Source organism: Scomber scombrus, chromosome 6, assembly GCF_963691925.1.
Source record: "Scomber scombrus chromosome 6, fScoSco1.1, whole genome shotgun sequence".
Lineage (NCBI taxonomy): Eukaryota > Metazoa > Chordata > Actinopteri > Scombriformes > Scombridae > Scomber > Scomber scombrus.
Genome location: NC_084975.1, coordinates 15,393,430 through 15,419,721, shown reverse-complemented (window position 1 = coordinate 15,419,721; position 26,292 = coordinate 15,393,430). Strand labels below are relative to the sequence as shown.

The 26,292-nt window shown below is 40.5% G+C and overlaps 3 protein-coding genes across 3 annotated transcripts in view; 1 reads left to right on the top strand and 2 right to left on the bottom strand.

Annotated features, from left to right (window-relative positions):
- Positions 1–21,149, bottom strand: part of mapk8ip2 (mitogen-activated protein kinase 8 interacting protein 2) — a 29,183-nt gene extending 8,034 nt beyond the window's left edge. The window contains exons 1-4 of the mRNA XM_062421267.1: positions 21,085–21,149; positions 7,770–7,875; positions 505–744; positions 332–410 (exon numbers count right to left, since the gene is read on the bottom strand). Coding sequence (XP_062277251.1) covers positions 332–410; positions 505–744; positions 7,770–7,875; positions 21,085–21,149 — 490 coding nt within the window. The remainder of the gene's footprint in view (positions 1–331; positions 411–504; positions 745–7,769; positions 7,876–21,084) is intronic.
- On the top strand, positions 9,730–12,644 carry LOC133981702 (gastricsin-like). Its single transcript, XM_062420526.1, has 9 exons — positions 9,730–9,785; positions 9,950–10,091; positions 10,203–10,320; positions 10,651–10,769; positions 11,209–11,408; positions 11,509–11,625; positions 11,747–11,894; positions 12,270–12,368; positions 12,489–12,644. The coding sequence occupies exons 1-9, from the start codon at positions 9,730–9,732 to the stop codon at positions 12,642–12,644; spliced, it is 1,155 nt and encodes a 384-aa protein (XP_062276510.1).
- A 1,857-nt stretch (positions 21,150–23,006) lies between the features above and the next one.
- LOC133982141 (zona pellucida sperm-binding protein 3-like) lies at positions 23,007–25,264 on the bottom strand. Its single transcript, XM_062421072.1, has 8 exons — positions 24,831–25,264; positions 24,581–24,699; positions 24,281–24,384; positions 23,974–24,148; positions 23,764–23,881; positions 23,585–23,667; positions 23,343–23,500; positions 23,007–23,133 (listed from the first exon to the last, which is right to left on the bottom strand). The coding sequence occupies exons 1-8, from the start codon at positions 25,236–25,238 to the stop codon at positions 23,069–23,071; spliced, it is 1,230 nt and encodes a 409-aa protein (XP_062277056.1). The 5' UTR covers positions 25,239–25,264; the 3' UTR covers positions 23,007–23,068.
- Between the last annotated feature and the right edge of the window lie 1,028 nt (positions 25,265–26,292).

Here is a 26,292-nt window from a genome sequence, read left to right as displayed (position 1 = left end):
ACAAATAACATGCCCATGTGGATCTGTGTTATATTATATTATATTATATTATATTATATTATATTATATTATATTATATTATATTATATTACATTATATTATATTATATTATATTATATTATATTATATTATATTGAGTATACCAATCATGACATCCCTAGCTGATTCATTGTTGTCCAAATTAATTAATTTATATTGTAGCTCTGCACTAAGAGAAATAAGTTGTTTTGTGTGTGATTGACAGACATATGAATACAAATACAAACAAACAAATGAAAACATACCCACAGTCCACACCTACTTAATGAAAGAAAACTAATCATGTTCTCACCCTGTGAGGTGGGGTTGCGTAGAGACTCCTGCCAGCTTCCTTTCTTTGGGGACAGACTGCTGTTGTTGTTTAGTGAATCCTAAACAGAAGACAGACAGCAAAAGATATGCAACAAGCTCTTATGGGTCCATTATAAAGACAGATGTGTGTTTCCACTGGAGCTTCAGGCTTACCTGTGACACAGCAGTGGTGAGATTTAACGTGGTGGGTCTGCTCTTTAGAGTGCCAAGAGTAGGAGAGAGAGGAGGGGAGGCAGAGGGGGACGGTGGCGCATCAGGGTCAAGCTCTTCATCTTCTTCCTCTTCCTCCTCATCGTCCTCATCTTCATCATCAATCATCTCAAACTCCTGAAAGTCATCCTGAAAGGAGCAGACTGGGTGGTGCATGTCATTCTTCTCCAGAATAAGGGAGTCCTGATCCCAGAAGAGAGAGAGAGAGAGAAAGTTAGTGATGTTTTATGTTTTCACACCGTCATCATAATTCAGATGATAGCCTCACTGATTAAAGCTTTGACAGCAGAGGGAAAACTATTATGTGATGAGCCAACACAAAAGGAAAAAGCTGCTACCTTCAGTTGTATATGTTATGTTTTTGCTAGGAGCAAGACTGTCTGAGATGAATAGAAAGAACTAGGAGAGCACAGATGGGCAGCATACAACACAGTATTCTTTGATTACACAGAGGACATTTATAATGCAGACAAACATATATATGCACAAACAAGGTATTGTAGTGGCCAATTCTGCAAAAAGGATGCATATAAACAGTTACTGTAGATTTTGCTGATATGATATATTTTGTAGACTTGGGTCTTGTGTATGCAAACCATGTGTGTCTATGCCTAAATATACTAAACCTTCAGCATTATCAAAGTTACCTCCATGTGAAAAGATACAATGTGGAAAATGTGGAAAAAATGTAATCACTAAATACAAAGTCACCCTGCAAAACCCTGCAGAGAGTAGAATAATGCAGAAGCCTTGAGGGTGGACTGTTCAGAGGAGGAAGGAGTGACAAATAGTGCATGTGAAAAACAAAGATGAAAGTAAAAGGCGAAAGGAGTGAGGAAATCAGGGTGGATCAATCTGACTTCTCTCAGGTTTCATCTGGTTTACAGGAAAGGCTTGCACTAAATGATTTTGAGGTTTAGTAGACCACACCTTCATGACTGTATGTGTTGCTGTGTAGCCTTTCTGTTTGTTAGATACCAAGTATATTGATGGGATGAGGTCTATAATGTACAGAAGCTTATTGAATTAAAGCTCACACTGTTCACCAAAGACACCAGAAAAGGAAATACATTTGACTGATTTAAGAGCCATTTGTATGCTGAGGAATGTTATAATTACTCCAATAATCTTGAGTATGAGGGTATGTCGCAGTAGCTATGAAAACTAGTGACATCGCACCAACATCATCACTGTCTGATGAGCCTGTAGTGTTGAGTGAGAAGCGTTTGTCATGCTAATATTAATACAAGATGCTTGATCATCATATCCATGAGCAGAGTGCACTCTTCAGTCACTCCAGCAAACATTTGTGGTTTAGTTGTTCTCCCCCTTTCTTCTCTACTTGGAATTTGACAATGCAAACACAGCAATTGATTTATCTGGTTTGCAGTTTGAACAGCGCAGCAGTTTCACTGCCTCTCAGTGCAGTCATTTTAATGGAGGAATCAAAGCTCACCCTCTCACCCATCCACCCCATACAATTCTGCTGACGCCTGGTACATCCATATTATACCACAGCCAACATGCCATTACCTGGGGGAGTACACATGAATATGTATAAGCTACTTATAATTTAACATATTTCTCCTGTAATTTAGCAATTAAGATGTGATGATACCTACTGTCAACATTCAAAGTTTTGTTACCTCACACTGACCAATTAAAATCCATCACTTGGGATATGCGATCTATAACTCAATGACAGTATAAAAATCCAGAGATCCATCAGCCGGGTTGTGGAAATGCCACATCTGCCTGGGAAAATAATCTGCAGTGTCAGGAGACATCCTTTTAGCAAGGCCACATGACAGACAGCAATGCAGGCTTAAAGAAAAAGAGAGAACTATAAATAAGAGTTGTGTGTCGGCGAGAATCGATCCCTATGGTCTCCAGTTCCCAAGGACAACCCATCCAGCCCCATGACTGTCTCTCAGTTGTTACCCTGCGGACCTATGTAAGGCATGTTGTGGCAGGCAGGGGACGTGTTGAAAATGTCTCTTTCACATTCACAAGCATCAGAGAATAAATTAACTGAAATCAAAATGGTTTTTCTTTTTTCCATATACAGATACACCTGGACATATGCAGAACTGTACTTGTAAAGACAACCAAATGCACACTAATGTACAGTTTTATTTAACAGCTCTACTTACAACTAACATTTATACATTCATATTTGCTCTTCTGCAGCAGCAAATAGGGTCTCTGGATGCTGATCAGTTAGAAAAGAAATATTACTGAATATAATATAATACAAAAAATATAAAGACAGAGCATGTTTTTGATCTCTAATTAGCAGACCACAGGCTTGTTCAGAATGGCTAATTATATACCTATTGACTCTGCTGAGACACATCGGAAGATGGCAGCTCTAACACAGCACTGCCCTCAGCAGTAGTGAGACAAGACTGGGCCATATTGCTTTTCTGAGCTAACCAGCTGACATAGCAAAGCAAAGCACTGGACAGACGAGAGTAGCTGAGGACATGATCCTCAAGTGAACACCAGCTGCATGGCTGTGTGAGTGAAAAGGGTGCCAGGGACTCGTAAATCTCAGAGAAGCAGAGGCTAAGAATTAACTTTTCTTTGAAGATCTAATGTGCAGAGTGCAACAGGAATAGTCTACTGGAGGTGCCATGACTCCCCACAAAGAGACTGATAAACATCTGTTAATTGACCACGAATTCTGTTCCTATGTGTTTTGGCTGAGTGAGTTGTTCAGCTGGGTGTTAAGGTCTTCCTGGCTACATGTTCACTGGTGTATGGTTAGGCTCCACATAATCACGCAAAGCAATTAGGGCTAGATCAGTCCGGTTAAAATATTAGATTTACTGTTTTACTGCTATTTATGTCTTCTCGAGAGGGGTTGGACTCTCTTCTACTCTGGAGTTGCCACTGGTGAGAGGCGCCGGGCAGGGGTGGTAATACTTACTGCCCCCCGGCTTGGTGCCTGCATTTTGGAGTTTTCCCCAGTGGATGAGAGGGTAGTCTCCCTCCGCCTTCGGGTGGGGGGACGGATCCTGACTGTTGTTTGTGCCTATGGTCCAAACAACAGTTGTGTGAGCTCTCCTATCTCTGGGCCTGAGGTCGCCGAGATGGTGGATGAGACCCGCTTGGAGTTCCTCAAGGCCCTGGATGTTGTGGGGCTGTCATGGTTGACACGACTCTGCAGCATTGCGTGGACATCAGGGACAGTGCCTCTGGATGGCAGACTGGGGTGGTGGTCACTCTTTTTAAGAAGGGGGACCAGAGGGCATGTTCCAACTATAGGGGGATCACACTCCTCAGCCTCCCTGGTAAGGTTTATTCGGGGGTACTGGAGGGGAGGGTCCGTCGGATAGTTGAACCTCGGATTCAGGAATTGTGGAGCAGCTCTACACCCTCTGCAGGATCCTTGAGGGTGCATGGGAGTTTGCCACATGTGTTTTGTGGACTTGGAGAAGGCATTCGACTGTGTCCCTCTGGGAGTCCTGTGGGGGGTTCTCCGGGAGTATGGGGTATCGGACCCCCTGATACGGGCTGTCCGTTCCCTTTACGACCAGTGTCAGAACTTGGTCCGCATTGCCGGTAGTAAGTCAGACTTGTTTCCAGTGGGGGTTGGACTCCGCCAGGGTTGCCCTTTGTCACCGATTCTGTTCATAATCTTTATGGAAAGGATTTCTAGGCGCAGCCAGGGCGTTGAGGGAGTCTGGTTTGGTAACATCAGGATTGGGTCACTGCTTTTTGCAGATGATGTGGTCCTGTTGGCTTCATCAGACCGTGACCTCCAACTCTCACTCTCCGGGTCGGGGATGAGATCCTGCCCCAAGTGGAGGAGTTCAAGTACCTTGGGGTCTTGTTTACGAGTGAGGGAAGGATGGAGCGGGAGATCAACAGACGGATCAGTGCGGCGTCTGCAGTAATACGGACTCTGCTTAGATCCGTCGTGGTGAAGAGGGAGCTGAGCCGAAAGGCAGGCTCTTGATTTACCAGTCAATCTTCGTTCCTACCCTCACCTATGGTCATGAGCTTTGGGTAGTGACCGAAAGAACAAGATTGCGGGTGCAAGCGGCCGAAATGAGCTTCCTCCGTATTGTGGCTGGGCTCTCCCTTAGAGATAGGGTGAGAAACTTGGTCATCCGGGAGGAGCTCGGAGTAGACCCGCTGCTCCTCCGCGTTGAGAGGAGCCAGATGAGGTGGCTCGGGCATCTAGTTAGGATGCCTCCCGGACGCCTCCCTGGTGAGGTGTTCAGGGCATGTCCCACCGGTAGGAGACCCCGGGGAAGACCCAGGACACGCTGGAGAGACTATGTCTCTCAGCTGGCCTGGGAATGCCTCGGGATCCCCCGGGAATAGCTGGACAAAGTGGCTGGGGAGAGGGAAGTCTGGGCTTCCCTGCTTAGGCTGCTGCTCCCGTGACCCGACCCCGGATAAGAAGAAGATGGATGGATGGATGGATGGATGCTATTTATGTTGTTTTGTATTTAGCTCACATCCTATGCATACATGTTTATTGTCATAAATGTATCGCTTACATTTGTTTTGTTTGTGTGTATTACTATGGGTGCATGTATGCCCACATAAACCCCTGTACCAAATATAACATTTAATCTGAGTGGGTTTTACACAGATGTCGACAGATGTCGATTAGCCCCCCAATTAATCGAGACCACCTAGCGAGTAATGGCCTCCATCTATCAGTGTTTCTGTAAATTTCCACACTTTAAATTCAGGGTAGCGCCACAGCTGAGACACAGACACCACAGCTCTGTCACATACTTAATTATGCATGTGCTCACAGCGTTCATTCAGGGCTCGGGGGAGACAGAGATGGATATTACAAAGAATGGAAGTGAAAAATCCGGTGAGAGACAAGGGAGAAATGTGTTTGTGTGTGTGTGTGTGTGTGTGTGTGTGTGTGTGTGTGTGTGTGTGTGTGTGTGTGTGTGTGTGTGTGTGTGTGTGTGTGTGTGTGACTCAGAGGAAAAATTAACCTCCAATGATATCACAGATAGTAGAAGTGGACAGCCTGAGCCAGAATTGCTGTAGCATTTCGGCATTTGACCAGCAATTAAGAGAGAGGTGGGAAATCAGACATTCATGAAAAACCCATGTGAATAATCTTTAATTGCCTGCCTTTAACTCTGGATGACAGGATGACAGAATAAGCCATGTTCAGGCAACATGTGTGTCTATTTGTTTTGGTTTGCATGCATTTGTGACCTCAAAGGTTAAGTACTGATCTAAAGGGTTATGCAGATTAAGACCTGAACCCCATAACCAATTGGAATTAATCAGAGCTGGGGATTGGGGCTAGAGGATCATCTAACTGTTTAGATTGGCTGTTCTTCCTAAACATCGAAGACAAGCTGCCCAATGTGATCAAATCATACTGACACAAAAACTGAAAGCCTCTCTCTTCATCAGCATGTTTCAGTGTGTGAGGGAGGGACTGCTGCTGCTGATGAGCTGACAACATGTCACCAACCCTACTGATGCAGGCAAAATTAGACACTGTGTGAAATAGCATGAGCATGAAATCCTCTGCTTCGCCTTTCTTTCTCTATTATTTGAATGTACACTCGCAGACACATCTAGAGGGTAACTGTGTGTGTGTGTGTCCTATCCATCCCATGTCAGCAAAATTACTTCCTCTGGGCAATGATGTCATGTAATGAGGACCGACACTGTCTCTGCCCTGTGCTTTCTTGTTTGTGAAGTGAGCAGTCAGGGCCTCTGCTGGTGTCTGTCTGATGTGCGAGTGTCTTTATGTGGGAAGCAGAGAGGAGAAAGAGGGCACTGATGCATGGTTTACTACTGTATGACCTCTCTTTCTCTGGAGGTCTTTTCACATGCTATGCAAAAACAGCTTTGCTAGCTAACCCTAATGTGTTTGGTTGGTAGATTAAAGCAGAGGAAGTAAAATATCTATCTGCCACAGATTTATTCTGAGAGCTTAACCCTCAGAAGCAGCCCTCCCTGAGCTAAATCCCCATTCCTAGTTACCTCGGCAGAGAAGAGAGAGGAGCAGAGAGAAAGTAGGTGAGGGAGGGAAAGCTTTAAGGGGGCAGGGTAGTGGAGAGGTGGCAGAGAACAAGAGGGGAGGGAATCTTAGCTCTGTCTCCGAGCAACACTCTGCATAGCAGGGAGGGAAGGGAAGACACATGAGAGGGAGGGAGGGAAGGAGGTTGTCTCTGCATAGCAGCAAACTGCACTGGGTCACCCACCCTCTGCTGCAGCCATGGCTCCAAGCCACAAGCGTAAAAAATTTACATCCCACAGGATGATAGAGAGAGGGAGAGAGACAGAGATAGAGAGAGACAGAGACAGAGACAGAGAGAGAGACAGAGGTTATGAGATAATAATACTTCGAAATTAAGGTCTAAGCTTGTTGGTGCGATAACAAAGCTAATGACTTGATTATTTGCATATACAGAACTCCATAATACAGTCACTTGTATAGGATGCTTAGTGGAATTTCTACATGCTGAGGAGTTTATGGTATTCATGCATGATAATGATCTGTATGATAATCACAAGTATATGGAGAATGCTTTACTCTGTTTCAGTTCACCAAAGTCATGCATGTGTTACACTTTTTTCCTGCATTCAGCTCACTGGTGTAATATGGCTAGCTGCGACTTATAGGCATTACTGTAATGACTGCAATGCTGGTAAGCTAAGTAGCCTGAAGAAGATTTCTTTCTTTCTTTCTTTCTTTCTTTCTTTCTTTCTTTCTTTCTTTCTTTCTTTCTTTCTTTCTTTCTTTCTTTCTTTCTTTCTTTCTTTCTTTCTTTCTTTCTTTCTTTCTGCCACCATTGCACTTTGCAGTTCATTCTCACTCTGGCTTGTTTGGAGCTACATGTTTTTCTTGTAGTTGCACTTGCCTTTTTTTCCAGCCTGCATACCCTTCAGCTTGTTATTAATCAGCTATCAGCAAATGCAGAGGAGCAACAACAGACAGACAAGGTGCTTGTCTATGGACCATTATTCATACTGTACAATTAAAAGAGCATGCACAATTCAATTTAAAGTTCCAAAGTCACACCATAGTCTACATTTGGAAGCAGTGAAAAAACTTGCACTGTCTTTCATGCACAGCTGTACACTTTATGCCGACATGATGTGCCTTTACACATCTTTGTAGGTTTACATATTTAAATATGCACAAGAGTGTGCACAAAAAGGTCAAACATCATTTAAGGAAACAACAAACGATGGAGTCTCACCTTCTCATAAGGATCAGAGTCATAGTTGAGTCCAATCCCACAGTCATCTGTGATTTCAGAGAGATCTTCATCATCAAACTCCTCCAGACTGATGTCGTGGGCTGGCCTGGAAACACATGAGACAGTATATTCACAACATGTTGTAAATAAGCACACCAATATCTGTAATATTCCTGTTTCATCAATGAACACTCCAGAGGCGAATTTCTCTATTGATCTATGCCCACACACTGTGCACTGTTGTAGGGGAAACCTGCTGTAACTCATGGCCTGTCATCATCTATCTTGATCTTAGTGTCTCATATACAGGACACAAGGAGCCACACCAACACCCATGTCCTCTATCTTCCCTTCTCCTGTAATGATCCCACTAAGAAGGTGGGACACACTTCAGTGGTGTTGGATAATAGCAGCAACACATAAAGCATTGATATTAAATGCCAATATACCAACTGACATTAAATGCCATATCAAGTTGGCAGATTTTTTTTTGTTTACATAATGTAAGTATAAGCTGCTGTATTAGCCTCTTACACCAGAGTTTATGAACTAATGAACAGCACGCTAAAGCGGGGACATTTATGTGTCTCTGTAATGAGCCGTGGCATTGCAAGTTTTCTTGATTAGGCTCTATCTCATCTTTGCCCCATTAGTTTCAGCAGACACTTGGTTCTATAGCAGCTGGCTTGCAATGTATTAAAGGAAATGCTGCATTGCAGTGTCCCTACTGAGAAAAGGGCACTCCACATATTACGTATGCAAGCTTACATCATACAGTCATAAAGGGTCCTGTCTATACAATGTCACTTGTCCCATGGAGCAAATGAGGACATGCTGATGCATCCAAAAGTAAAACTAAGGGGGTAGTGAAGAAGTCACAGTGATCATAGTGCCTCCATGCTACTGTGTTAATGTTTCTACAATGTGAAAGTGACATGAAATGCAGATAGAAGATACATACTGTATGAATGCAGGGGATATTGAAGTGTGAAAGAGTAGCTACTAAGAAAGGATGTAATTTAAGTTATATGGAGTGTATGACATCTGTCACAGTAAACCTTTATAAATCTAAGAAACAATGTTATAAAACTAATTTATAAAATAATTAATGGGCATAATCAAATTCATATTTTAATTGTGTGTCTTTCAGCTCTGAAAACTATGTAGCAGTACAGTTTTTGAAAAAAGCAAGCACTCAAGTTTAGGACCTCTATCAGAGGGGGAAAAGCTAGCACATTTAAACAATATGATAAAGGTGATAAGAAAGCTATTACATGCGATAAAACGGTTGATATTGATACTGAAGCCTAGATATAGCACAGTCATTCTCTATTTGCGGAAAATTCCAGTTGCACACAGACTCCTAAGCTTAACCTTGATGTTGATATGTTTATATAATTGGATAACATTGTGCTAAATCTGCATCTTGAGGATTTCCCAAAGCTTGCAGGCAGTTTGTGAGGAAAACAAAAGTACTCCTTTTACAAAATACTAGAAAATCTGAATTAATAATTTAAATCCACTGCACTGTGCTCAGCATCCATTTCTTTGAAAGACAAAAATTGTGAGTAATTCTCAGAGCAGACATGTAATGATTTGTATGCGAAACAAGCAATATTTTTCACTTGAGTATTTTGCCTCACTTAAAATGCTAAATTGAGAGATTCATATGAATTATTCACCGTGAACACTAGATTATTTCATCACATACACCCAACTGAATAACATCTTATATTTTTACAATAAGGAGATTTTTGGCTGTATTTGTGGAGAGTTGCTGGATGTGCAAATTAAGTATATAGATTCTAAGAAAAAAGTATGGGTCACCTTGACTCAACTGATATGGCTAGATTTGTGATAACAGTCTGGCTGATAGCATCACAGGTGTACAGTATATAAAGTCTGTTCAGCTCCACATTGAGTTGTACCATTCAGGAGTGCTGAACGTACAGAAGGAATCATGAAGTGTCTCGTTGTTGTTTTGGTCTGTGCGGTGCTCGCTGAGGGACTCGTCAGGTATGTACTGTAAATTTCCCCATCGTGGGACTAATAAAGGAATATCTTACTGTATACTTAATTTTTTAATTCTGCATTAAACTTATTGCATCTGTGAGCAAATATGGCCTTTAGATTTCAAAATCCTCTCTCCGCTAAAGTGAACATTTTTGTGTCTGCTGCAGGGTCCCTCTGATAAAGCACAAGTCTATGCGTGAGGCCCTGAGAGAGAAAGGGATCGAGTTGCCTTACCAAGACCCTGCTCTCAAGTACCAGCCAGCTGAGCTTGCTAGCTCATCCTACATGTACATCAACAACTACGCTGATGTAAGAAATCACTACTTTCACAAACTATACTCCCAACTTTTTACTAAAGCATTAGCTTAGTGATGGATTTGTATTTTCATTTATTTTTCTTTTAATTAATGTGTCGTCTAGACCACCTACTATGGAGCCATCAGCATTGGAACACCCCCCCAGTCCTTCCAGGTGCTGTTTGACACTGGCTCTGCCAACCTGTGGGTTGACTCCGTCTACTGTAACACTCAGGCCTGCAGTAAGTACAAATCAACAAGCTTCCCACCACGACATCCCTCATCTGTCACTTTCTTCAGGGAATATTTCCATGTGAAGCACTTTAAGAAGACTTAAAACAGATGTAGGCTAAGCATGCAGATCTCTGAGTTTGCCATCTTGTTTCCAAAAGATTACACGTAGATTTTGAGTGTAATTACAGTCATGCCATTAAGCATTTTTGATCATTGGGATTTTAGCTCATGATTTCCATAATCAACTGAATTTCCAGTATGTCGGAAGGCTCTGCACAGCATGAGGACATATTTATGGCACTGGCTCCAGAGATAATCCTGATTTATGCCATTTACAGACACACACAAAAAGTTCAACCCCAAGCAGTCCTCCACCTACAGTGCCAATGGCCGGTCTTTCTACCTGCCGTATGGAGCTGGAAGCCTCAATGGAGTCTTTGGATATGACACTGTCACTGTGAGTCTAAACCACAAAACTAAGCATGTACACTGGTCTGAAGGTGTCACCGTTTTTTAAAATTAAAATTAACTTGGAGCACACTAGATTAAAGTCACATTTGCTGAAAAAGAACAATCAAACTACAGTGTTAAATTGGTGAGAAACAGTCTCACAGTAAAACATCCAGAACAAAAGTGTAGCTAGAGTGGCATCCTGCTGTAAAATGTCAACGCACAAAGAGCAGTGCAGCAGTTTTTGTTTTATGTGTTTATTAAGTGTTAAATTAGTGACAAGACAAGAACAATCTATACATCACACAGAATTAAAAGACACTTTGTAAAGATTGTAGTGATGGCAGCAGTCATACTTATCTTTACTACACTACAGGGTGAATGCGTACACGAATATGTGATTTTCTTGTCACACAGCATATTGCTTTGTGTTTTGGACCTTGTAGGTGGGCAGCATTCAGATCACTAACCAAGAGATTGGTCTGAGCACAGATGAGCCTGGTCAGAACTTTGTGGTGGCCAAGTTTGACGGTATCCTTGGCCTGTCCTACCCAACCATCTCTGCTGGAGGAGAGACTCCCGTCATGGACAACATGATTTCTCAACACCTGCTGGGCTACAACATATTCTCTTTCTACCTTTCCAGGTACTGTGTATCAGACACAAGACCTCTAGAGGTAGTATACAGATACAAATAATTTAATATTATATGTAAAACCAGCTAAGTTTGGTATTGTCTGGGTTAGGGGAGGTCAACAGGGCAGTGTGCTGTCTTTTGGAGGAGTGGACACCAGCTTGTACCAGGGCCAGATCTACTGGACACCTGTCACCTCTGAGACCTACTGGCAGATTGGCGTTCAAGGGTCTGAATCTTTCAACACTTTTATCAACATAAATTGTCAAATGCCTGTGTAGATTACTGATTATTTTGTGGGACTGCATGAGAAACTAACTTAGTAACTTGATATGTGTGGTGCACTGCAGCTTCCAGATCAATGGTCAAGAGAACGGCTGGTGCTCTCAGGGCTGCCAGTCCATTGTGGACACTGGAACCTCCATGCTGACAGCCCCAAGCCAGTACATGAGTTCCATCATGCAAGCCATTGGAGCCCAACGGAGCCAGTATGGAATGGTAAGACAGACAGACAGACAGACAGACAGACAGACAGACAGACAGACAGACAGACAGACAGACAGACAGACAGACAGACAGACAGAAAGACAGACAGACAGACAGACAGACAGACAGACAGACAGACAGACAGACAGACAGACAGACAGACAGACAGACACTCTTTCTCTAACACACATACAAAGATGAAGTAGCCACCATTATTCCTCATATTTTGTCCTCAGATTGCACCATTTAAAAGCTATGAGCAGTCAAGTCAAGGTCCCACAGCACACCTGTCCATTAAGTGATTGATGTATAAACTGGAAACAGTTTGTTTCTGGTTAAGCTTCTGTCCCTTTCACACAGTATCTCTTTGTTGCTCTATGTCTCTAGTACATGGTGGACTGCAGCCAGATTGGTAACTTGCCAACTCTCAGCTTTGTCATCAGTGGCGTTTCCCTCCCTCTGCCACCTTCTGCTTACATCATTCAGGTATGCATAGCATTAGCATGTATTTCTGTGTGTCTGTATATTCCATAGCTTGTGTTTGTGGCTGTCCATACAATGATATGCACATTCCCTATCTCCTGTCACTGCCTCCAGCAATACCAGAATGGATACCAGTCCTGTTCTGTGGGAATCACCCCCACCTACCTGCCCTCTCAAGACGGCCAGCCTCTGTGGATCTTTGGAGACGTGTTCCTCAGAGAGTACTATTCCGTCTACGACCGCACCTACAACCGTGTTGGCTTTGCCACAGCTGTCTAAGTGTCATCAGTGTAACCTAACCTCACCATAAACTGGGTCAGATGGCGATTATTAAGTTTGCATCCACTCAAAAACTACTAACAGCCTGAGGGTTTGGTATATCAATCAATTCACACAACCTGAGTTTCATTTGTCTCTGTCAATTACAGCAAATATACTTGATAGATATATGTCTTTTAAATGCTTAAATTGGTATATGCAGAACTTGACAAAGATACTATAGTTGGCTTTGTATATTCAAAACAGAGTACAATTAAATATGTCCATAAAATTGCATAATTTTCAAGCAGAATAAAGGTGAAAATACTGCTACTAATTGTTTAAATGTTTCTTTCTGAATGAAATAGATAGATAGATCCTGGTCTGGGGGACTTCAAAGGGTTTTCTCCTTTTATAATTTTCTTTTAGGCTGAGCAATACCTTGCATGTGTGTGTGTGAGTGCCTATGTTTGTGCGCATGTATTAGTAATAGATATAATAGACCTTTGTCACAACTGACATATTGACTTGTCATAGCAGGAAAAGAACAGGTGAAACTGATTACATTGACAATGGCTCAGTTCCATTCGAGTCTCCAACAAACTAGTGAACCATCATGCATTGCATCATGGGATTCAGCCATAATTATTGTTATTAATTGAACCTGTGCTTTACCTTTGACATATCAAAATGTGTGCTGTGAAAAAAGGTTTATTACACCCCACAAATAGTGACAATTTTAAATGCTATAAAATCCTGGGATGACACAATTCAGAGGATTAAATGAGGATAAACTATGTTATTTATCAGATGGACAAGACTGTTTTTTTTTTATGACTAGTTACGTAAAAGCAAATGTTCCAGTTTTAATTTGTCTTTTATGATATTTATGATTTTATCATTTCTATGAAGCTGTCAAATTATATGTACTGAATATAGTGCACCAGGGGAAAACTTTATTCACCTTATTGCATTACTGTAATGTGGCTACTGATGCCAGACATTGTGAAACCATATTATGGCCTGAAATATGTGCCACTAGAAACTGAATTTGAATCATTTATATTTGAATTTGAATTGCTCAACTTGATTAATTGCATTAAAAAACTGAATTTGAATCACATAATTTGAATTTGTATTGTTCAATTTGAATCATTGCATTGAAAAACTGAATCTGAATTGTATAACTTGAAATTGAATTTATTAGTTTGGAACTGAACATTCAGTTCTCACAATTCATATTCAGTTCTCAAAATTCAATTTCAATTTTCTGTGACAAACATCCGGGTAGTTGAGACAGAGCAATCGAGAACCTAGTGTTTCTAGGTGGCGCTAGAGAGTTTGACATTGTTTGTTTTTCCATGTTATCGAATTTTTCGCCAGACCTGATGTGCCTGCCAAATTTGGTGAGTTTTTGAGCAGGTTTAGGGGGTCAAATTGAGGCTCAAAGAGGCGGTAGAAGAATAATAATAAACGACACAAAAACAATAGGGTCCTTGCCTCCAGGCAAGGGCAGGACTCCTCTGGAGTCCTCGCCCTCTTGCCTTTCGGCTCGGTCCCTAATGATTCAAATTCAGTTTCTGGTGGCACATATTTCAGTCTATACCATATAGGCTTATTTTATAGCCAAATGGGATGTTTTCATTACAGAATTAACATAGTGTAAACCTCAGTGTGGTCTGTGGGTGTGGGAGCATCAAGACTTATCCATCTGGATTCACATACAGATGGAGAAGTTGAAGGCTTCCTATCTGTCAAAATCCTAAAATAGTGCCTTAAGCAAACCTGGAGAAAGGAGGTCACTAATGAGCTCCTCACCCACCCAAGTCTTCAGGGAAACTGTGTTTGTATGTGTGGGTGTGTCTGTGGGTGCGTGATATACAGTGGAAAAACACCATATCAGTGCACCCGTATCCAGGGCAGCTGCCATCAGCACTCAAGTAGAAGGAAATCCCATGTTTGGTTTTGGGTGGAGGGTTGGAGAGAGATATTGAGAAACAGAAGGATACAGGAGACAGGTATTTAAAAAAAAAAAAAAAGGGATTGGGAGTGAAAGTGGACAAGGGGGGAGGAGGATGAGAATCCTGTAGCAGGACAGTTTTGATTCAAAAAGTGCAAATACAGTTGCGAAATAAAAATCTCTATTTGCTTTATAGCACAATCAATACAACAGAGTTGGCTATTGCCACTCCGTGTAAAATGCAGTTTTGAGTCTAAGTACAATAAGGTCCATCAATCAATTAATCTTTATTTATATAGCGCCAAATCACAACAAAAGTAATCTCAAGGCAATTTTCACAGAGACCAGGTCTAGACCGTACTCTTTAATTTAATTTATAGAGACCCAACATTATACCATGAGCAAGCACTTGGCGATAGTGGCAAGGAAAAACTCCAAAAATGAATGTTGTAATGATTTACGTACATATATTGTTCCATCTTTAAAAAGTTGGTTCACCAAAATTACTAAAAACTCCACCTCTGTTGGTATCTAGCCATGCTAAATAGTTTAGATTTTATTTGTCAAGGTTTTGAGATACCAGTCTCTCTGCTGCGAACCCAGTTTGATTGGTGCTCAAAACATTGAAAATTTAAAATATAAATTTTCACTAGCAATCTCTCTTTTCAGAGACACTGGCACTTTAATCTGGATAATCCACAATATAAGGACCAGTAGAAAGTACAATAATTTCCATAAAAAGATGGAAGAAAAGTTATATTCCCTTTAACTGGGGGATTGAGGCAGATATCTCAGAGACACATCAAAACCTGGACAAATAAAACCAAAACAATCTGCATGGCTACATCCTGTACCAGTAATTGAAATAACATGAGGTGTTTTTTTCTTTTTTTGGAGGCTCTGGCCCTTTAATATTGCCTGTTGTCTGTTTTTCATTTCCTTTCCCCTCATCCCTTTTCTGGCCTGCTCCATTGCTCCATGTTCTTCTTCTCATCTGTTTACAATTGGATTTCTCCTGCAGCCCTGCAATGCATGTAACTACAGAGTGTGTCCCCATTTCCCCTAAACTGCAAAGTGTAAGTAATGTGTGTCAGTGAAAAGCTGCAAAAACACAGAATTATGTCCAAAACTAAGGCCTCTGTCCCCCTTTTGAAGGGTAAAAACACAGACTAATCCAAGCATATATTTTTCAAAAATATTCTGTGTTATTTAGATTTCAGAATACATATGAGTGAGATGCAGCCACCACTGCAGTGTTGACACTACATGTCCGTGCTCCTGCTTGGTGTTCAGACAGTATCCAAGTGAGCCGTGCAGTGCCTGTCACACCATGTTGCAGACACCACACTGTAACATCCATTGCATTGAGCCCATCCGTTTGTAATCATTCTTAATTATTAAGATTTGAAGCTGATGCTTTAAAGCTGGAGAGAGAGTCATATCCATACTCCATTATCATGCTGAAAAAAGGCCTGCCTCAAATCAGTCTCTGTCTATTCTGAAATGTGACAGTCTGAGGAGCAAAATGAGAATACTACAGAAAACAAGTCAGCACAAGATTAGAATTTGCTGATGCAGGTCAAGTTGCTGCAATGGCACACCCCGATTCACTGCCACTACTAAAGTGCTGCGACCATCTCTGTGTCCAAGGCTCTCATTCCTTGAGCTCATTCTCCCTGCCCTTTTCATAATCTAACAATCTCTCCAACACCACATTTGTTCATTTGCACAGTTCTTCTCTGTGATCTCTGATACTGTCATTTTCACACCAGAAATTGTCAAACCAGCACACTATCATCTATGCTTGTCTAATACTATACATACTGGCTGCCTGTTCACACACACTCACTATCTCTGTTTTTGTGTCTGAAAACAGAAGCTCACACAGCTATTGAATAACTCTTTAATGATACAATAATCAATTTAGACACTGTATAACTTCCCCAAAACTCAAACCTACAAAGAAATGAAAAAGATACTCCAATACAAAAATAAAAATAGATATGAATATAAAGGGGGAAAGGGGTGGAATCTGTTTTTATCAATTTGCCTTTTAACCATGAGCGCCTACTTCAGGGTGACATCATCATCTTTAAAAGCCAAGGACATTTGATGTGGTTGTTACTGACTGATTTACAAGATCAATTTCTTAGGCTTTTCCACCTGCACACACACACTCAGGCACACGTGAGTATGAGTCATGCATTTAACCCTTATGCTACCAACATATTTAAAATACAAAGACTACTGACTGAGGTCCATGGGGACCCCAAGAATAAGCTACTGTATGAAACAACCATCATTGCAAAATGTTGACTTATTTCATTTCAAAACATCATTAGCTATGTAATTATTGTCATCTGTAAAAACATACAAACAAAAAAACAGATTCCCTCCCCTTCCTGGTAGTATGTGATACTTTAAATTAGGAGCGATGGTAAACATGAGTTCAATAAATTGTTCCATCTAATCAAACTGCATAGACAAAATTGGGTGCTTTTGACTGGGGTCCCCCAAGACCCTGATACATTGTTGTTGTTGTGTTTTCAAGCACTAATTAAAATATAAATGGAAAAGAATGATATGAAGTTATTTGGAACACATTGATTGACAAAGTCATGAAAAATTGGAATGAAAGAATAAAGCACCTCTGAGATATGACCCTTCTGGGGTCTGTGGGTACCCCAGTCACTAAGATTAAGGTTAACCTAATGAAGCACTCACTTATGGTCTGTGTCACATCCAATCATGAAGATCCTGCCATTTTTTTAACTAAATGTGGGGATGATGCATCGGTTTGCTCAGAGCAGATGATTTCATGTACTGTAGATTTGGCAGGATTTGGATTAATGCAGTCATCAGATGTAAAGACAGCATTGCTAGTAGATGGGAAACATTGGCGTCATACTGATCTCATGGGCTGTGTAAATATGACTTGTTTAATTATTTTTGAATGAAAAAACAAAGCTACATGAACAGAAGGTTGGAAAGTGGTGGTTGTGCAGAGAGTAAAAGAGAGAGACAGTGAGAGAGAGACAGAACAGTATGGGTCAGAAATACAGACCACAAAGAGCGAGCAAGGAAAACAGCAGGGGGGAAGGCAGAAATGGAACGCTTAAGCTAAAACAAATCTGTATTTGATTTAAGCCTCTTACCCCATTGTAACCATACCCACCACCACCCACTTTGCTCCATCTGCCTTCAAACAGTCAGAAGGCAAAAGTAAATGGATATATGAGAACATCTGAGTATCATGCACAGGGAGATTGAAAGAAATTCAGAGGGATACGTTCTGGAAATTTGTGGTCTAGTTTTTAAATATTGATGGTGTACTATGCAAAACAGCTGGGGTTTGATGGAATTTAATATACTTGAATCCAGAATCAAATCATGTTATAAAACCAAATACCTTTTAGATCCATTGTCGAATCTGTAGGGCTGCAACCAATTATTATTTTTATTTTATTTATTAGTTTTATCAGTTAACATGCATACTGATTATTATTTTCCATTGTGAATTTGAAAACAAGAAAAATGTCCATCACATTTTTCCAAACCTCAAGATGATGTCCTCAAATATATTATTTATTCAGACCACCAGCCAAAAACACAAATATAGTGAATTTAATATTACACAGGACTGAGAAAACAAGAAAATACTCACATTTGATAAGCTGGAACCAGTTTACTTTTACCTTTTTGCTTAAAAATTGTTTCAGTAAATATTTGCTTATTTGATTGACTAATATCATGTCTGCACATGTGGAATCCATATAGGTTTAACTTTCATCAATTTTAAGTGGTAACAACTTAATATTTAAGAATAAAACATGAGGACTGATGTCCAAAGTGAAAGTACTAAAGCTGTTTTAAAGATAGAATGCCTATATACTGTTTAGCTGAACCATATGTGAATGTTTTGTACATTCAAAATACAAGTGATACAGAGTCAGTAATAGATTTTTTTTTACTCATAATAATGTTAACTACCTAGCACTGGATCCTGCTTTCAGAGTCCAACCATCCTACTTAAGCCAAAACAATGACCTCCAACCAGATTGCATTAAGACTGCTGCCTCAGTAAAGCCACTAAAGAAAACACACACCAAAAATGTTTTTAATTGAATTGCTAAATTATATGGTTGGTTTTGTATGAGTCCCACATTTTGATATGTCAACATATTTGTTTTAGGCACACAGCAGAGATAATTTATGCTGAAAAATCATAGAAAACCTGAGAGGACTTCATTTCTTCATAAAGTATAATGAAGCCTTGATGGAAAAACTGTGACTCCTTATATATTATTGGTTAAGTTCAACCCTGTGTCTTTATGATTGAATATTGTACTCATATTTTTCTCTTATAGCAGCAGAAAATAAAATCTTATATACATTAATTGATTAGAGAACTGAAAAGACTGATGTACTAATGCATCTTTTACTGTTTATGATTCCTTCAGTGCTCCCTCAGAGCAGAAAATATTATAGCCTGTCATAAATTTTTGGTGCTCTGGAGAGAAAGACGGGCTCTCTTACGGATTATGTTTCCCATTAGAAACAGTGTTGGGGTTATGTAAGGCAGATTATTGTAATGCACCATCACACCACCGGTGGTTTCATCCATAAATCAGTCACAAAGAAAAACAAAGAGAAAGACACACACCCACAAACACACACACACACACACACACACACACACACACACACGCACAGAGTGAGAAAAACATGGGTACATGGACGTATTTGTAGATTTGAAAACAACTCTACAAATACATGTTTTTCATTCCAATGTGCTTCGCACATTAATATTTCATGAATCAGATTTATTGGCATTTAGCTGTCTGAAACTGATGATCTATAGGTGCCCTAAAATAAACATGAAACTAACTGAAAACAATAAAGTTAAACTGATCAGTCCCTCCCACTACAATGAATAGAGTAATGTAATGTTCTTCACATTTCCTCAGTGATCTAAGACACTGGCTTTATTTTTGATGGTTGAGAAGTAAAAGTTGTCAGTGAATTTGGGGTTAGTGACACAGTGTGTAAGCAATACAAATATATGAAATATGAAAATACATGTACTCATTATTGCTGTGAATTAAGAATAACATGCTCAAGCTGTTAATTCAAAACACTGATGTAATGGGCAAAGCTTGACACTGTACTCTGAACTGAAGTCACTGGTAGGTAGTCATGCAAAAGTCAGGTCTATTGATCTGATATGATCTGTCCATGACATGAAGCTGCAGTCTGTAACTAAATCCCACATAAGTGCTTGTTGTGGATATAAAATCCTCTGGAACCTGGCCTTCTAATGTGATTGCATTCTGCAGGACATGGCACATGTGGAGGCAGACTCAGGAACAATGAAATGCTTTGACATTAAATCCATTAGTTCAGAGACCCTCCACCATCCTGTATATTTGACATTTCTGGTGCTCTAAACAAGACGAAAAAACATTAACTTTTACATTACTTCATTTCTTCTCTTTCAGCAGTTATGTGTGAGTGACTTAACATTACTATAGTGTAAATCTGCAGTGAAATATATCGAAAATCGTTACTACAGTTAAAGAGCCTAGAATGATTTTGTATTTTTCTGATTTTTCTTGCAGCTGCCATAGGCAGCATGAGATTATTGCATATATGGGAATAACATTAAAGCAGAAATACAATGAGATCTGATATCTTTTACATATTCCTAGATATACCTGCTGTCTAAATCAGACCTGAATTTTGCAGCAGCCCTCACACAATTCCAAATCACTCAAAGTTGTGGCAGTAGCACACATCTTACACATACATAAATCAGCTACACTACCAACACTCCATGTCTTTCAAGCTTACAACCTTGCCCTTGCCTTACTGTTGCTGTATCACTGATTATTCTTAAGTTATTGATCACTGGTAACCGCCAGAAGTATCCCACTCACAATTTTACTTAAGTGATAAACACAAGCAGATTTGTCCTATTGTTTGTCGCAGAGATCAGCTAAGAGGCGTTTGAAAGAACATCAATATCAGTTCACTTCCGTAAATCATTGTTCAGCAACATGCCCTTGCCTGGGCTGGACTCAACAGGGCGTGGGCCTCACACAGAGAATGCGCAAGGCGGGTGACTGTCGCGACAGCTTGAGATCAATCATTTGTCATCTCTTTTGCCATTTACCGTCCCTCATACTATTCAGAAAATTCAGCAGCTGTCTTCAAAGATACTGTTGGCTTAACTTAACGCATCAGCTCCAACAACAACAACAACAACCAGCCCTGTTCAGCTGCAGCACCAATAGGCGTGCAGGGAGGCAGTAGCAGGCCTGGCAGGTTATTCAAAATATCTATTACTACCCGCACTGGCTAAGTGTGTTCGTTTTACTGCAGTCATCAAAACATTGATATATGTCTTATATCTTGTCTTTACTGTCCTTTCCTTTTTTAATAAACCGTGCGCATCGTTCCTCACCATCCCTGCCCTGTCGCTTTGCATTTATAAGGTATTACCTGCAGCCAGGAGGAGAGAGGGAATGGAAAGTGGATAGGGAAAACATCTCAGCCCTGTCCGCCATCTTCTTCCACAAATGACTCAGAGCGACTGCAGAAAATCACGAAGGGAGCGCAGTCCATTCACAATGACAGGACAGAGGACGGGCGCAACCGTGGACAGAGGTTTCTCTCTCTACGGCCCCACAGATACCCCCCTGGCCGCAAGCCTTCAATCAGACGAGCCTGCTCAGCACCATCAACTCTGCAGTCAACCATCCACACAAGCAGGGTGGAAGGGGGTGTCAATGCAGAAATGATCTTCAGAACTGGCGCACAGCACCGCGGAAATGAAAATAAAATCCTGTTTTCCCCCCCCCCGATACGTCCAAGCGCAGCGTGAGCGCACGATATGCGACCGTTTTCCCCTCGCCAAATGTCTGCCGCTGTGATGCTGCCTGTGACACAACGGATACGGGCCAGCAGTGCGGAGACAGGCAGAGCCGGAGGAGGAGGGGGTGTGGAGCAGAGACGATATAACGTCAGTGCCGTTATCGTATGAGCAGGCAGACGCAGCCTGCAGGCTCGGTACGCAGCAAAACAGAGGCGTAGAAAAACAATTTCCACAAAGTACTTATGTTGACATGACACGAAATTTAAAATGTGCTGCCATAGCAACCGTGATTTCCAAAGTTAGGTCCGGGGACCGTGAGGTCCTTGAGGGGGATCCAGGGGTTTCTCCGAAAAAGTGATGCGTTTCAATGTAGTGCCTGTTTTACATTTAGCTAAAGTATGGATCTTTTTTCTATTGCTTTACGTTTGCTTACATGAACCAAATGATCATCCTGCTTGTTTCAGTCATCTTGATCCTGATAAACAAGAAGCAGAGAGACTGTAAACATAGCAATGTACTGAGTGCGCATTGCAACAGGAAATTAACCAAGGAACAGACCACAAAGTGCAGAAGTAGACAATATAAACAAAAAAAACAAAAACAAAAAAAGTTGGAAAAGGATTTAAATGAGTTTCGGGGAAACAAAAAATATATAATGATACAAAACTTATTGGGTGGCACATATAAAAAAGACGTTCAAAGAAGTTTCACTTTGCTCCCCTGTATCATCCATACATATTTAAAACTTCTTTTTTATTTACCTAATTTACCAGCCTTTTAGACATGGCATGATTGTTCATTGCTTTAAGAAGACGAAAGACTGAAGGTTACCGTTCATTCCTTTCTGTTTTATTACTGGATGAGTGATTGTAAATGAACAATCGATCAGTGAATCGCACCTCATACTTCTTTGGTACCGTACTGCGCAGAGCAGGCGCAGTGGGGAGCTGTTCACCGCCTGTGGTGCTGAAACTGTGTACCTTTGCTAGGGTGCAGTGTTCCACTTGTGCCACACTGGGGCATCCCATTCTCACTTAGACTGGAGTGAAGCTCTAAGAAACTGACTAATTTGCTAAACAACAGGGTTAAAAAAAAATTATTGAGCTAACAAACAAGAATAAACGGAGAATAAAAACCCACCCAGTGCTACTTGACATAAACTCATCTTAGACTGCATAGATGGTACATTTTTAGTGTCAACTAAGATAAGACTTATGGAGTTTATGTGTGAATTCAGGGTCTTAAAGGTACTTAATGTTTCTCTTTTGAGTGTTTTATTTATTTATTTATTTTTACTTTATTTCTCCAACAATCTACGATACATTCAGTGCACAGCTTGAGAAAAAATGGGCAAAGGTTGCAAACAATTAAGCATTTATTTCCATCAAATGGAAGGATTTACAATCTGTGAAATGGGTGGTCCATATGTGACATGTTTATATAATTACACAGTGGGGAAGGCAAAATAAGTTACACTGAAGGATTCTGGTTTTCTTATATGTACGTCTTTGATATTTCAAAGCATGGGCAAGAAAATAACATACAGGCATTCATGAACCAATGAGTTTATTTTGATGGTCATAGTCATAGCAGGATATCGATTTAAGCCTTCTAAGAAACCACTTTCTCTTCAATGGGGATGGGACCCAGGGTGACATCACCTTCCCATTCAATTGCTGAGAAAGAAAGAAGACATATATTACCACAGTGGCTGTCTTACAACACAGTCAGTTTTTCAGTAAAAGGTTGACATAACAATGACACATTATTATTATAGTGGTAACAAATCATTAACTCTGATATAATGTTGTAATGTTGGCTGTTCAGTTTTCCTATTGAAATATCAAATATTTCAAATAATTAATTTTTATACAGTATAACATACTTTCACTTTGGGACACATCACGGATCTTCCTGTCTGATCCACCGCCCCAGTAACCAGTTGAGGTGCCAGTTTGTCCAGTGCCCGATTTTCCTGGTGTATCAACTTGACCAGATTCACAGGAACCACAAGCTGCATCAGTTCCGCCTGCCTCCTTCCACCTTGAAAGAAAGAGAGACGAAAACAGTAAATACCATATCAATTTATCCAATCACACTCTTTCTTTAACACCCATGCAGTCTCACCCATTAATGTAGGAACAAGCTCTGTGACCACTATCAATGGCATGGGCGGCAGATGTTGCTCTCAAGTGGCAGGTAATGTAGAGCTTGAGAAAAAAAGAGAGTTTTTGTTATTGTTAAATATAATTTTGTTCCATTTGATGTATAGCAGAAAACATTAAATAAGTCTTGTAGATGCTGACCATTCCACTGTCAGCGTTCTTGAACCTAAAGGCCTCCAACTGGAACTGAAGCTTGTTGTCTGCAGTGCGAGGCATGAACTTAGAGTCAGAGCCTGTAATCCTAGCATCAAGTAAACACCTGTACACAGAAAAAAATACAGCACAATATTAGAGATGGACAAAAACATGTTGGTGGAGAGCAACCTTCAATAACTCATTAAACTACCTCACCCGCTCTCGATGAAGCCGTATTTGGGGTTGGAGTTCATTTCAGGTGACAGAGTAGCTACACAGCTTTCCACATAAACACGGAGGGGCACATGGTGATACAACTTGACGGTAGCCTCCATATGAACGAGGTCTCCCAGGTAATACTGGTAGCTTGGCCTCTCATGTTGAAAGTCAACTGTGCAGTGAAATAATAACATTTTAGCAAAGTTGTCAAGTATATATTTTAAAGACATAAACACATAAACACATAAACACATAAACGTAAAAAAAATAACCAGATAAAGCTTTTTCTGTTTTATAAATTTACCAGTCATGAGTTTGAGGGTGAAATATAAGAACTCCTCCGCAAACTTAACAGCAGAGAATGGGATCCAGAGGGGGTCAAGAGGCAAGCTGCTCACATTGTGCTTCCTAAATGATGAAACGTGTTTAATTAGAATGCAGAAAATTTAAGTAAACTTAAGAATAATGCACATTTACAGTTGTAATAGACATATAGAGGTTGGTAAACCATTGTTACTGGATTTTAACCAGCCAAATGCTATGAATTACATGTCATTTTAAGATTTTAATATTATTTTAGATTGTATTTGTTTAGTCTACACACCTTGGGTAGTGGCATTCCACAATCACAGCAGCTTTGGTGGTCCTCACCACAGGTGATGGACCCAAACTTTGGGGATCATAATTCAGTTGGAAGGTATAGATGAGAAAATGTTCATCCATCTGGCAATATTTAAAGAAACATTAGTAAAAAACAAACAACATCATATACAAACACATTTTCCCATAATTTTGATCAATATTCATTATTTTACAGCACTCTTTCAGTAACTAGCATTTTTCATTGTGCTTACCCTCAATGAGCTGCCACAATCATGCAGCTCAGATACATAAATCAACACTTGAGCACCAGTATCTTCTGCAACAGGACCACAGGTTCCCAGGTGAAGGTCGGCAGGATTGATTAATTGGCCTATCCCAAAAAAGTCCTTCTTGACTTCCACATGAGCATCCTTCTCCCTGCACTCAACAGCCACAGTTTTAGCAGGAACGGGATGCCTCAGCTCAAAAGGCACTGTGGGTCCAGGTTCAGGCTCGGCCAAGAGAGGGTATTCCCACTTGAGTGGTTCGTTAAATGTCTGCTTGGTCTGTTGAGGTACCATGGCTTCCTGATTCTGCTTTTTCTTGTTCCACTGAGCATCACAGAAGCTGCCAAACAAGGCCAGTGCAACAAGGCACACAGCAGTCCACTTCATAACCATGGCTTCACAACAAGTGATCAGCACAGTTCACTGCTGTAAGGATGATGAAAATGCACACCCACTTTTATAATACAGGCAGCCTACTGACATTCCCACCCCCTCTATTGAACATTACCAATCAGACCTGATAGGCCTAACTCTCAGCCAATGAGATGATTGTAACTGCTGACCACAAGCTGTGACAATACCATGCTTACAGCTCTACTGATGCATCTTTAATTTGGTTTAGATTATTCATTCTTCCCATGTGTAACACATGCCTGTGCCAAGAAAATACATGTATCTTCAAAAAAAGGATAATGTACCACATGAAATAAAATATAGCACCATTGTCTTAATTTGAAAGTTACTATTACATTTACAAATATTTTCTTTCTTCAAACAACTTATAGAAGTTATAAATGGCTGACAAACGCATGCTCAGAAAACAGTGGTCACAAAAGGTTATGATGACAAAAGGTTAGGTCAACCAGCCCCTCGGTATGACATGTTAAACTCTATGTTTTGCCAAAGTACATATTGTGAAGGTCTGAAAATAAAGTCTCCAACCAGTATGAGTTGAAATTAAGCATGAAATACAACAAGAATACAGAAGCCCTTAATCCAAAGGCCCAGAAGGTGAAGAAATATATCATAAATATACAGTACCAGTGAAAAGTTTGCACACACTCTCTCATTCAAGTAAATGGGAAGGTGTGTCCAACTGTTTGACTAGTACTGTACATGTAGTTATGTGGTTGGGCATATTGTTTTATTTGTGTAAAATATAGACCAGCGACCCTATGAAGACCTTGTGAGGTTGAAATTTGTCAGCTTTTAAAAAAACAAAAAAACAACAACTTATTTTTTCGATTCAACTTTTCTAGGGCACAGATACATTACATATACAAAAACAGAGAGAGAAGTGAAAAAGAAAAGAAAAACATTAAACAATGATGCTGTGTGTAGAAGGTTTCAAAAGTAAGGCACCATAAGGGAGTTTAATTGTAATTGGTGTATGGACTATAGTGTGTTTGCACAGTTGACATGTATGACAGGCCATTTAGGCCGTAAC